This window comes from Notolepis coatsorum (genome assembly GCF_963971535.1).
Source record: "Notolepis coatsorum genome assembly, chromosome: 14".
In the NCBI taxonomy this organism is placed as follows: Eukaryota; Metazoa; Chordata; class Actinopteri; order Aulopiformes; family Paralepididae; genus Notolepis; species Notolepis coatsorum.
Window position 1 is genome coordinate 89,571,818 of NC_140178.1, and position 13,965 is coordinate 89,585,782.

Below are 13,965 nucleotides of genomic sequence, written 5' to 3' on the forward strand. Positions count from 1 at the left end.
TTGTCGGGCCTTACAAATAAATTCGATTTAATTTGATTTGATGATACAGTGGGAATGTTTTTCTGACAAGGCAATGGTTGCTATACACAAATAGCAGCTATGTCTGAGAGCTAGTATTGTTTGTCAGTGATTTGCATTTGAAGATCTAAGGAACAGACACACTGAATTAATAGGTATGAGGAAAAAGACACAATTATACAGATCTAGGATACAACACCGCAGCAAGCGGTTGGGGCATTAAAACTGCGTTTAAAGCTATACAAGGGAGACAATTGGTAGCCTAATTCTCTTTTTTTTTTATCCACTTTTTCTCCCATTTTCTATATTTTCTCCCATCCCAATTTCGTATCATCCAATTCAACCCTCCCCTGTCACGAACGCTGTTTCTTGCCTCCCACAAGCCGGCTGCAATGTGGACTAAGTCATACATAGCACAAGTCCCCTCCGGTACTTGAGGTAACAGCAGTCGCATCTTTTCACCTGCGCAGCTCGATCTCTCAGTGGCGAGGAGTAACGCGTGGGAGGCTCACGCTGCCCCCGACACTTCCTGATTCCACTGCGCAGGCGCACCAACCGACCTGTAGGAGTCGCTGTCCACAACGCCCGATCCCCACCCATCAGTTTCCCACCCCCTAATACGGCCAATGTGTATTAGTACGGACGACCAGCTAAACTGAAAGCAAATGTGGAGCGCTGGGCTCGAACAGCCGAGCCCAGCGTCTCCAGATTTCGTGGTGAGCGCCTTGCCCACTACGCCACGTAGCCGCCCTTGGTAGCCTAATTCTCATGATAAGACCACCCCCAGTCACTTCCGGTTTTGCTGTTTTTTTAATGATAAATTGACTAATCAATAATGTTTTCTGGAGCAATACTTTTATTATACATACAAATCGTATATATAGCACCTTTAATTACGACAAATATTATAAGTCTGCTAATATGCAAAAATAAAGATGAATGCTGCTGCTTTTGTGTGGAAAAAATCCTTTTAAACAAAAGTCCAATCTGAATATTTGTCTTGATTCCTCACAATATTACATGTGGGAGATACAAGGTTGATTCCTCACAATATTACATGTGGGAGATACGAGGTGTTATTGTGACATTATGAAATATGAAAACAATAAGCTGACCTTTCGTAACAGATGATGATAGCTGTTAGGCTGGGGGCTCAGGTCCAGACCCAGGGAACAGCAGGGGTCGTAGCACTGGTCCTCACTGAACAGAGACAGGTGGGACTAGGGGACAGACAAAGGGTTCATGCATTAATTTAACATACTGTACATGAACAGGCATTCTCTATGGCTATGTTCACACTGCAGGCAGAAATGCCCCGAATCTGATTTGTTTTTGCTCATAATGTGACTCAGATCTGTTTTCTTCACGACAGTGTGAACGGCACAAATCACATGGAATCAGTTATTCATAATGTGGTCCTGAATCAGATACAGGTCTGATCGTTTGCAATGCAACCTCAGTCTGAACAGTCATTTTTGTTCATTTGACCATGCGGGTCAGTTCAGGAGCGTGACCACTGGAATCTAATATTGCCCACAACCAAACAAAAAAGGGCTACTCTGCTACATTCAACCCCCCCCCCCCCCTTCAAACCGGTCCAGGGCCACGGCACCACTTGTAACCCAGCTGGATTAGATCTGCTCTATGTGATTGTTATGTGAGGCTATACTCACACAGTGCAGACAGGGACTGCTCTGCTCTCTCTGCTCCCGGCTCCTGTCTCTCTCTCTCTCCAGCTCTCGGTCCTGCTGCTCCAGGTTGGCCTGCAGCTCGGCGATCCTCTTCCGCAGACGGTTCTTGTCCAGCAGGCAGTCGGTGTACTCTAGCTGCAGGCTGTCCCGACTCCGCAGGGCCTGGCAGACCAAAAGGAAAATGTAACTCCTTCGATCTGCCTCGAGTCAGAGGTGGAATCGGGTCATTCGCATGAACCCTTTCACTACCACACTACCAAAGGGTTAACCCTTTCACTGTGACAATACAGACGGTTAACCCTTTCACTGCCACACAACAAAGGGTTAACCCTTTCACAACCACACTACAGAAGGTTAACCCTTTCACTACCACAGTACAGAAGGTTAACCTTTCACTACCACACTACAGTAACCGTCTGTAGTGTGGTAGTGTGTTACGACCCTGGCTCATGGGTACGCAACCTATGTGTAATCAACACCAAAACCCTGTGCTCTAACTCAAAAATGCTACTAAACCAAGGAACTACTAATATAACTATAAACTAATGTACTGGTAACCCAACGGACAAGGACTGTAAGAACCTGACAGCTCTTTCACTAGGCACAGACCGTGCATGTGTGTTACTGGGTCTGCCTTTGAAGCTCCCCAGCAGGTAACCAATCAGCACTAATTGGCTAACTGGCAGCCCTCACCTGCATGCCCTGGTTGACACAGGAGTGACCAGCCTCTAGTACGTAACACCTCCCCCACCAAACTGGTTGCCCAAGAGGCAACCACTACACAACAAACCATAAACAAAACAAAAACAACTGTGACCCCTTAGGTGTCAGGGCCTCTACCACAACAGCGATAACGGGTACCACAAACACCGGTACTATGATCGTGAGAGGGCGTCTGCTAGCACGTTGTCCCTCCCACGAATGTGGCGAATATCCAAGTTATACGCCTGGAGGAACAAACTCCATCGCATCAAACGATGGTTCGAATTCACCATGCTGCGAAGAAAAACCAAAGGGTTATGGTCTGTATACACAACAAGGGGTAAACTGGAGGATCCAACGTAAACATAAAAATGGTTCAAGGCAAGAACCGGGTCGGCCCCTGTCGAACACGACCACCGATACCGATCTGTCAGAATTATACTGCAAACCAAAATCAACCTGAGAACTGCGCTTAACAGAACAGAACACAGCACAACAAAACCATCAATCGCTGATACCACCACCGCACCCATATCCATCCCACCTGGCACTGGCAGTTCAGGATACTGCACACCGTGAACCTCCAGAGTAGGCTGTACCGCCTCAGGTACAGCCCCAGTGTACCGGGAACCTGCCAGTACGACAGTCACAATAACGTCTGGAACACCATCTAAAATGGCGTCACCCAAAATAACTTTGTCCTGATCAAAATCAAAATGGCTGCCACTCAACAGACCAGGTCGCGAAGGCGGCTCCTGCTCCACAGGACACAGGTAACTAGGTTGACCATCACACCTAGTGCATGGCAGAGAATCAGTGTGGACATGTGGATCAATGTCAGAATCATCAACTGACATACTGGGACCATCCCTGCCCACAAGTGAAACATTAGGGACAATAGAGCTATTGTGGGAAGGCTGGCAGCCTAAGTCACGCTTAGTAGCCCCTCCAACTAGAACGGTGTCACATGAAAAAACAGCACCTCTCATAGCATCCTTCCCACACTCCTCCTCCAATTCGTTCGTGGCCTCAGCCACCGTACAGGCTGGGAAGACCTTGAGACACTGCGCTGCCATATCATCTCATGTCACATGCTTCTCCGGCACTCCTGTCAACTCTGGTTTCACCACCGGGCCTAACACAAAACCACAATCAAGAGAATCATTATGCAGAGGTACATCCACAGTGTGCTTTCCAAAATTCTCAACAGGTACACCTTTTAATTCAACAAAGAATGTGTCACTAAGTGTAATGTCCCAAGTCGAAGTATCAACAACATCACTTTTGTCCTTTGACATTTCTCGTGCCACAGCACACACAGGAAACACGCCTGGATGTTTCTGTGCCAGCTCATTAGAGACCTCCGAAACCACAGGAATGGGAGTTACAACCGGAGTAGCCAACACTTTGTCACCAGCCAAATCATTCCCTAGAATGAAGGACACCCCCTTTATGGGAATGTGAGAACATACCCCCACAACAACATTGCCTGATACTAAGGGAGAACTGAGCGTGACCTCATGCAAAGGTGCATCCACAAATCCACCCCCAAAGCCCCGAACAACGACATCGGAATGCAAAGAAGAGTTTTCTGAAAACGGCAAAACCCCCTCCAGAATGAGGGACTGAAAAGCACCGGTATCTCTCCAAATTGTTATAGCCTGTTTGGACTCTAGTGCATTAGTCAGGGAAACAAATCCATTCATCCTAAACCTTGAGGAACCCTCGAGCTCTTTGTCCACACGTTTGATACCTTCCCCATCCCCATCTAACGTTGGCATAGGCGTCCTGCATATGGTTTCTACCAGAGCCACGGTTCTGACATTTTTCTGCTCAAGCACCGGGCATCCAGCAATGATATGACCAGGTTCCTTACAGTAAAAACAGATAATCCCTTCTGGGAATGCACCAGCAGAACCACCCCGCCTAGGAGGTGAAGTTAATTGACCAGCAGACACAGGTTTTGGGAAACGGCCCCCCTGAACAGGACGCCTATCCCCGGACTCAACACGGTAGTCCTCCAAAAACACGGACTTGTGTGTCAACACAAACTCATCGGCGAAGACAGCGGCGTCGCCTATCTTCGATACCCCACGCTCATTTAGATGTGTGGAAACGGTATCAGGAACACATCTTTTAAATTCCTCTAGGAGAATCAACTGCCTAAGCTGCTCTCTTGACTCTGCCTTCTGAGAAGTGCACCACCTGTTAACATGTAATCTCTTTGCCTGTATACTACTGGCAATACAGTAGTCTAGGTTGCCCTCTGGAGGCTGTGAAACGCATGCGCAGTTAGTCTGTGTCGACCACGAGCATGAGGTCCACTGTTCGTTAATGGCTCTGTATTGGTGTTTGCAAGTTGATCAAATAAACCAAGTTAACAGAAGATAAACGTCGTGTTTATTTATAGTAGACTAACATTGGTAGCAGAGGATGGTTAGCAGAAGATGGCTACTGCTAACTACAAAGTTCCACCGAAGTTCGACGAGTCTCGACCATACGAGTGTTGGAAAAATGAGATCGCCATTTGGAAGCTGGTTACTGAACTTGATAAGAAGAAACAAGCCCTCGCCGTTGTCCTGGGGCTGGAAGGAAGGGCAAGGGACATCGCTATGGAAATACCAGCTTTGGACTTGAACACCAACAATGGTATGGACACGCTGCTAGCAAAACTAGATGGCATATTTCTCAAAGAAGAGAGAGACCGCGCATACGATGCATACTCCTTTTTTGACTGTATCAAAAAGGAGAGCTCCGTGTCCATGGCGGACTATGTGATTGACTTTGAACAACGTTACAACCGAATGAAAAGGTACGACATGACTCTCCCTGACGCCGTGTTAGCTTTTAAACTTTTAGACACGGCTTGTCTAGACGAGAAAAATAGACAAATGGCGCTGACTGCGTGTACAGATTTAACGTTTGCGGCAATGAAGTCCGCGCTGAAGAGGATCTTTGGGGGGAGAGTGCACGGCGGCACATCAAACGGAATACACGTTAACGAAGCGTTATTCACGGAGCAACGCTCACAAGGAAGATTCAGACGTCCAACGACGCAGCAGTTTGGACAAGTTGGACAACAAAGGCAAACGTCACAGGGTACCAACCCACTGGATAGGTTCGGTAAGAGATCAAAATGTGCTATATGTCAGAGCACGTTCCATTGGGCTAAAGACTGTCCTCACAAGAGTAGTGAGCAAGTGAAGCTAACTGACGATCAAACAAGGGTAGAGGAATGTGACATCACACTGCTTACTGCTGTACTGTCTGAAACAGAGGTATTCCTAACTGAGTCCTTAGGGACTGCTATCATTGACACTGCATGTACCCGCACAGTGTGTGGAGAAAAATGGTTGGACAGCTTCGTCGCTGATCTCAGTCAAAGTCAAGTGAACCAGATGGTAAAAAGTGAAACTCCAAGCTCCAGACCATTCCGGTTTGGAGATGGAAATATAGTGCATTCTTCCAGAACACTGAAACTGCCTGCCAAAATAGGACTGACAAAATGTCGAGTGGAAACTGAAGTAGTCAAAGCTGATATCCCACTACTTTTGAGTAAGACATCACTGAAAAGGGCAGGAACCATCTTGGACATGGAGAATGATAGCGCTGTGATGTTTTAACAGAATATCCCTCTTGAACTCACCAGTTCAGGACACTACTGTATAGATATCAGAGACAAGGACACAGGAATGAACCAAATTAAGATTAAGGATGAGGTCCTTACAGTCACAGAAAACAGCCAGGATGAAGATGAGGTCCTTACAGTCACAGAAAATATGACCTCAAATGAGAAACACAAAGTTCTCCTGAAACTACACAAACAGTTTGGTCACGCCTCTGCAGAAAGACTACAGCGACTCCTCCGTAGTTCGGGAAATAAAGACAAAGATTGTGACACTATTTTACAACAAATAGTACAGGAATGTGACATATGCCAGAGGTACAGCAAGACCAAGCCGAAGCCTGCTGTGGGCTTGCCTCTGGCTTCAGAGTACAATGAAACGGTGGCAGTGGACCTGCACGAGTTGGAACCAAGTTTATGGTATCTCCACGTCATTGACCAGTTTACACGTTTCAGCGCTGGAAGCATTGTGAAAACAAAGAACTCCTCTGTGATAGTGAACTCTCTTCTTCATACATGGATCAGCGTTCATGGCCCGCCACGGAGACTTTACAGTGACAATGGAGGAGAATTCAACAATGCGGAGTTCCGTGACATGGCAGAGAACTTTAACATTGAGACAAAAACCACGGCAGGATACAGCCCCTGGAGCAATGGGCTACTGGAGAGACATAATCAGACCCTCACCGACATCATCCTGAAGGTCAGACGGGAAAATGGATGTGACTGGCAAACAGCCCTGGACTGGGCTCTCATGGCTAAGAACAGTATGCTCAATGTGCACGGCTACAGTCCTCATCAACTGGTGTTTGGCCAGAACCCCAACTTACCTTCTGTACTGGTTGATAAACCACCTGCGCTAGAAGGTACCACGATGAGTGCTAGAGTAGGAGAACACATTTCAGCTTTGCATGCCTCTAGAAAAGCATTTACTGAAGCAGAGTGCTCAGAAAGGATAAGACGAGCACTACGTAAGCAGCTCAGACCCACAGATGAGAAATATGAGATGGGTGACAAGGTGTATTACAAACAAGCTGAATGCACTGAGTGGAAAGGACCAGGGATAGTTATTGGTCAGGATGGGGCTGTTGTTTTTGTGAGGCATGGTGGTTGCTTAGTGAGAGTGCATCACTCTAGGCTTTCTAAGGTGAACACAAAGGTTAGTGAAGAGCACATGGTACAAACTGATGCTGACACAGAAGCAGGAAGTGAGCAAGGTATAAACAATGCAACTGGTAGTTTAGACAGTGAGCAAAATACAGAGAATGAACATGAACAACAAGAAGCCAGTACAAGTGAAGCTATCGATCCACCAAACACTTTGAGTGGTGTAACTCTAACTGAAATGGAGCATAGGCCTAATGCCCATAATAATCCTGCCCCTTCTGCAGGTGTGAGTTTAAAAACAGGACAGACGGTAACATATATGAACAGAGGTGACAACACTCTACTTAAGGCAAGAGTCTTAGGGAGATCTGGCAAGGCTACGGGGAAATATAAAACCTGGTATAACATGCAACATCTAGACAATGATGGTAGTGATGGGCAAAAGGAAGCAGTTGATATCTCACAGGTTGATAATCTCAACATTCAAACAGAAGACAGAGAAGCTGATGTACTTGTAACCAAAGACATTTCATTTGATGCAGCTAAACAGGAAGAAATAAAGAGCTGGCACAATAATAATGTATTTGAGGAAGTTGAAGATGCAGGGCAGAAATGCATTTCCACCAGATGGGTTTGTAGTCTTAAAGACACTCCCAAGGGTATCGTGCCTAAAGCCCGACTGGTTGCCAGAGGTTTTGAAGAGCGGAATATTCAAGAGTTACCGAAAGATTCCCCCACATGTGCCACAGATTCACTTAGACTTATGTTATCAGTGATATGTCAAAACCAGTGGGAAGTCCATTCTATGGACATCAAATCTGCATTCTTGCAGGGTATTGAGCTATCCAGGGATATTTATATCCGCCCCCCTCTAGAGGCAGGATGTCAACATGTTGTATGGAAACTAAAGAAATGTGTATATGGTCTTGCAGATGCATCACTATATTGGTACAACAACGTGAAGGAGATCATGCTGAGTACTGGTGGTAGAGTCTCACAGGTGGATCCGGCAGTCTTTTACTGGTTGGATGAGCAATGTAAGGTCACTGGGGTGCTTGCATGTCATGTAGATGATTTTCTTTGGGCAGGCTCATCTAACTTTTCATCCAATGTGATTCCCCAACTGCAATCTGCATTTAAGGTTGGGCGTGAGGAGCATGAAAAGTTCTCCTATGTAGGAATGGATTTTGTAACTGTTAAAGGTGAAGTTCAGGTACATCAACAAAGTTACATTGAGAACCTGGAGCCTATTCCCATACAAGCAAGTCGGGCCACACAGAGAAATGAACCCCTCAACGAAATTGAGAGAGAGCAGCTACGATCAAAAATAGGACAGATCCTATGGGTTGCTAAACAGACGAGACCTGATGTAATGTTTGATTCATGTTGTTTGGCTTCTAATATAAAAGGGTCAACAGTACAGTCTGTTCATGATGCCAATAAGATAATCCGTAAGCTAAAGTCTGAAAAGGTGACACTCAGATTTCAACATCTGGGAAACAGTGATGCTCTGAACTTGATAGTTTTCAGTGATGCTTCATTTGGAAACCTCCCAGACGGAGGTACACAGGGAGGTACTTTTATAACACTTATGGGAGAAAGAGGGAAGTTTTCCCCCCTCTGTTGGCATTCAAAGAAAATCAGACGTGTGGTTCGCAGTACCCTTGCAGGCGAAACCCTTGCCATGTCAGATGGGGTAGACAATGCAATTTTTCTAGCCACACTATTTTCTGAGCTCACTACTGGAAATGCTGGACTGAATACACTCCCTGTAATCTGTGTGACCGATAATCACTCTCTGTTCGATGCGCTCAAGTCCACGAAACAAGTCACAGAAAAGAGACTCAGGTTGGAAATCAGTAGCATTAAGGAGCTCATTCAGAACAAGCGCATCAGACAGGTGCGTTGGTCAGACACAAAATCTCAGCTCGCTGACTGTCTCACAAAAAAGGGAGCTTCGGCTCTTGTGCTCTTAAAAGCACTCGGTGAAGGACAATGGGATCTGGGTTAAAGTGTTTGTTTGAAATGGAACATTGAAAACATTTTTGTTTATGTATTTGTTTCTAAAAATGTTTCCCAAATTTATGTTTAATACTCAGGGAATTTAAACATTTTTGTTTTAAGTCACTGTGTGATTGTTTTATGATTCATGCAAGGTAATGTTATTTTTGTTTTGTTTATTTCTTTAAAAAGATAGAATGAGATTGTTAACATGTAATCTCTTTGCCTGTATACTACTGGCAATACGGTAGTCTAGGTTGCCCTCTGGAGGCTGTGAAACGCATGCGCAGTTAGTCTGTGTCGACCACGAGCATGAGGTCCACTGTTCGTTAATGGCTCTGTATTGGTGTTTGCAAGTTGATCAAATAAACCAAGTTAACAGAAGATAAACGTCGTGTTTATTTATAGTAGACTAACACCACCTGTCAAACAGGTTCTCCTTCTCCCTTCCAAACTCAACATAAGACTCCCCCTCCTGCCTACGATAACCTCTAAAACGCTGACGATAGGCCTCGGGGACCAACTCATAAGCCCTCAATATGGAAGCTTTAACAAGTTCATAATCAGCGCTTTGTTCAAGGGACAGAGCAGTGTAGGCTTCTTGTGCCCTACCAACCAAAACACATTGTAGCAGCAGTGTCCAGGCGGTATCAGGCCACTTCAATGTGGTTGCCACCCGTTCAAAAAGGGGAAAATATCTTTCCACGTCTTTCTCAAAAAACGGAGGCACCATCCTAATATTCCTGCCTACATCAAAACCGGAACGTGACTCTGGATGCAGAACACCCGCCTGTAAGGCAGCATGCTTATACTCAAGCTCCTTCTGCGCACACTCGTGCTCCAGCAACATTTGCCTCTCCTTAAACTCACGCTCCTCTTTCCTCTCTCTCTCCTTAAGCTCACGCTCCTCCTTCCTCTCCTCACGCTCTCGCTCTAGCTGCCTTTCTTTAAACTCCAACTCCCTAATCCTCCACTCACCCTCTACACCAGGTAATAGCGGAGACACGTCAGACAAAGGAGGCTCCTCCACCCTCTCCTCAAGCACCTGTTCCCTAATGAGCAAAACCCTCAAAGCACCCAAGGCAGATGGTTTCAAACGTTTCTCACTGGGAGTAAGCTCGACCTTGTAGTGCACAGCAAGCTCGAGCAGTTGTTCTTTGGAAAATTTGTCTAATAAGTCATGAGACGGGCGATCAACAAAGTCCCTGATGGAAGCCATGGTCACTGAACTAGACACCCCAAGCTACACACCCAACCTCACAGACACGAAGAACCACTAACGAACCACGAAGACCCCCCCAACGAACCACTGAAGAACAACGAAGAACCACTGAAGAACCATGAATAATGCTAATTGCCAACAATAACAACCAGAAGGGAACGCGGTGGAACTGTGAGCTCTACGGAGCGCACCTTTCCAGGTTGCACAAAAAAAAAAAAAAACACACCCACCCTAAATAGACGTGTCATACACGCAGGGTGTTAGGTGCTACCAGGTATGCTCACCAAACACTTAAACAAACTAAATAAATCCAACAAAATATTCCAAACAGGTGCGCCTTCTAACCTGATGTGACCACATATGCTTCTACGTCTAAACTGCAGAAAACCACGGCCTACCACATGTCTACCCTAAGAAACACTAAATCAAGCCCTACCACACTACCTGTGTTTCCTGGCCGCCCTAACCTACCTACCCTTAAACTAATGCCCTGTAGACCTAACTTTCTTCAACCACACCTGCTACCAGTCAAAGATCATATACAATCATTTCATTGACCGCCCCAGGAGTACGCGGTGCACCGGACGCTAACCAACAACCAGAAAATAATATCCCTATCTACATGTGGTGCCTACTAAACTATATATTTTAGCAGCATAAGTAGTCACATCAAATTACAAACAAATACGGCATACTCACCTGTTTGATGAAAATGGCTCAGCCCCCACGTTACACCATGTGTAACGAACACCACCCAAACCATAATATGATGACACCCCGTGCAACACAAAAGAAAATCACCAAACAAAGTTCTAGGGGTAAAAGATCCCGGATGAGCGCCCAATTGTTACGACCCTGGCTCATGGGTACGCAACCTATGTGTAATCAACACCAAAACCCTGTGCTCTAACTCAAAAATGCTACTAAACCAAGGAACTACTAATATAACTATAAACTAATGTACTGGTAACCCAACGGACAAGGACTGTAAGAACCTGACAGCTCTTTCACTAGGCACAGACCGTGCATGTGTGTTACTGGGTCTGCCTTTGAAGCTCCCCAGCAGGTAACCAATCAGCACTAATTGGCTAACTGGCAGCCCTCACCTGCATGCCCTGGTTGACACAGGAGTGACCAGCCTCTAGTACGTAACATAGTGAAAGGTTAACCTTCTGTAGTGTGGTAGTGAAAGGGTTAATCGCGCTTTATGCCAAATTCTCGGGTTTTTGCCCATTTTTAGGTTTCATCTGAGGAAGAAGAGGAAGAAGTATTTCTCACCGGTTCCTACGTTGTTTGTCAGTCAGTATGAGGTACGTCAGTCAGTATGAGGTACGTCAGTCAGTAAGAGGTACGTCAGTCACTATGAGGTACGTCAGTCACTATGAGGTACGTCAGTCAGTATGAGGTACGTCAGTCACTATGAGGTACGTCAGTCACTATGAGGTATGTCAGTCACTATGAGGTACGTCAGTCAGTATGAGGTACGTCAGTCACTATGAGGTACGTCAGTCACTATGAGGTACGTCAGTCAGTATGAGGTACGTCAGTCAGTATGAGGTAGGTCAGTCATTATGAGGTACGTCAGTCACTATGAGGTACGTCAGTCAGTATGAGGTAGGTCAGTCACTATGAGGTACGTCAGTCACTATGAGGTACGTCAGTCAGTATGAGGTACGTCAGTCAGTATGAGGTATGTCAGTCAGTATGAGGTACGTCAGTCAGTATGAGGTACGTCAGTCACTATGAGGTACGTCAGTCACTATGAGGTACGTCAGTTAGTAAGAGGTACGTCAGTTAGTATGAGGTACGTCAGTCAGTAAGAGGTACGTCAGTTAGTATGAGGTACGTCAGTCAGTAAGAGGTACGTCAGTCAGTAAGAGGTACGTCAGTTAGTATGAGGTACGTCAGTCAGTATGAGGTACGTCAGTTAGTATGAGGTACGTCAGCCAGTAAGAGGTACGTCAGTTAGTATGAGGTACGTCAGTCAGTAAGAGGTACGTCAGTCAGTATGAGGTACGTCAGTCAGTAAGAGGTACGTCAGTCACTATGAGGTACGTCAGCCAGTAAGAGGTACGTCAGTTAGTATGAGGTACGTCAGTCAGTATGAGGTACGTCAGTCACTATGAGGTACGTCAGTCACTATGAGGTACGTCAGTCACTATGAGGTACGTCAGTCAGTATGAGGTACGTCAGTCAGTTAACGGTATCTGCCAAAGTGTAGATATCGGTGCATACCTTTCTCTCTACATGTATATATGCTGACCTGGTCCCTGTCTCTCTACAGGTATATATGCTGACCTGGTCTCTGTCTCTCTACATGTTGACCTAGTCTCTGTCTCTCTACAGGTATATATGTTGACCTGGTCTCTGTCTCTCTACAGGTATATATGCTGACCTGGTCTCTGTCTCTCTACAGGTATATATGCTGACCTGGTCCCTGTCTCTCTACAGGTATATATGCTGACCTGGTCCCTGTCTCTCTACATGTTGACCTGGTCCCTGTCTCTCTACAGGTATATATGCTGACCTGGTCGCGTGAATATTAAAGGCAACCAACTTGTGTTCAGCTTTTCGTTCAGCGTTTCTCTGATTGGCCACACGGCCAATCAATCAATCCACTAGCACACGCCCTTGCGGCAAGAGAGACGACGCGGCAGGAGCGCTGGTCGAACCAGCGGTGTTCTGTTGTGTGACTGTACTACAGCGGTGTTCTGTTGTGTGACTGTACTAAACTCTTCCACCACATGACCGACATTTGACATACAGTACACCTCCTATCTATGTTGGGATTATGTTTGGTCATGACAAAACAATAAAAATCGCTACTGTTAGTAATGCTGCCACCACCCACTTCAATGACAGAGCTCTCATATTTGCGAATGCATAAACTATATCTTAAATTATGGCGATGTGTCTAATATGGCTGTCGCGAAGTCATTGATAAGCGACAGCCATATTAGACACATAGCCATAATTTAAGATATAGTTTATGCATTCGCAAAATATGAGAGCGCGCCGCTGTCATTGAAGGGCTTCCTACAACAGAGCACCGCCGCTGCTGCTGCTGAAGCTGTATCAAGCCGGCGGCGGCGCACGAAAGCCGGGGATAAACCACCGCGTCGCCCCGCTGGCGCTTCAGGCTCAGCAGCCTCCACGGGCGAAATAACATATAACGTTACAGTTCCACACTGATGTACAGTGAGTGTCTAATATGGCTGTCGCGAAGTCATGCCTCTCCCTCTGACAATATCATAATGATGTGTTTTCTTTTTTTTTAAACTTAAATCTTTATTTTCATTTTTTCAACAACATACATAGACAACATTCATAGACAATACACAGTACATAAATTAAAACAAATAGACAAAAAATGAGTAAAGAAAAAGTGTGACATGGGTCCTTCGGTCCATTCTACATTTGCATTATTTATTAACATTTTTATTCATTTCCTTGTATCCTTTTCAAACCTCTGTGATGTCGTTACTTCCCCTCCTGTATTCTTCCCATTTTCCCCATTTCCATTCAAACTTTTCTTCTTGCAGCCTCAGCAGATGTGTGATTCTCTCCATTTCCTGTATCCCCTCTACCAACTCTATCCA

General features: G+C 45.7%; 1 protein-coding gene across 1 annotated transcript in view; it reads right to left on the bottom strand.

The window, feature by feature from the left end:
* The window catches only part of LOC311240067 (caspase recruitment domain-containing protein 10), an 82,834-nt gene that overhangs the window by 27,587 nt on the left and 41,282 nt on the right, over positions 1–13,965 (bottom strand). The window contains exons 9-10 of the mRNA XM_084328583.1: positions 1,692–1,871; positions 1,134–1,238 (exon numbers count right to left, since the gene is read on the bottom strand). Of these exons, the coding sequence (XP_084184709.1) occupies positions 1,134–1,238; positions 1,692–1,871 (285 nt within the window). The remainder of the gene's footprint in view (positions 1–1,133; positions 1,239–1,691; positions 1,872–13,965) is intronic.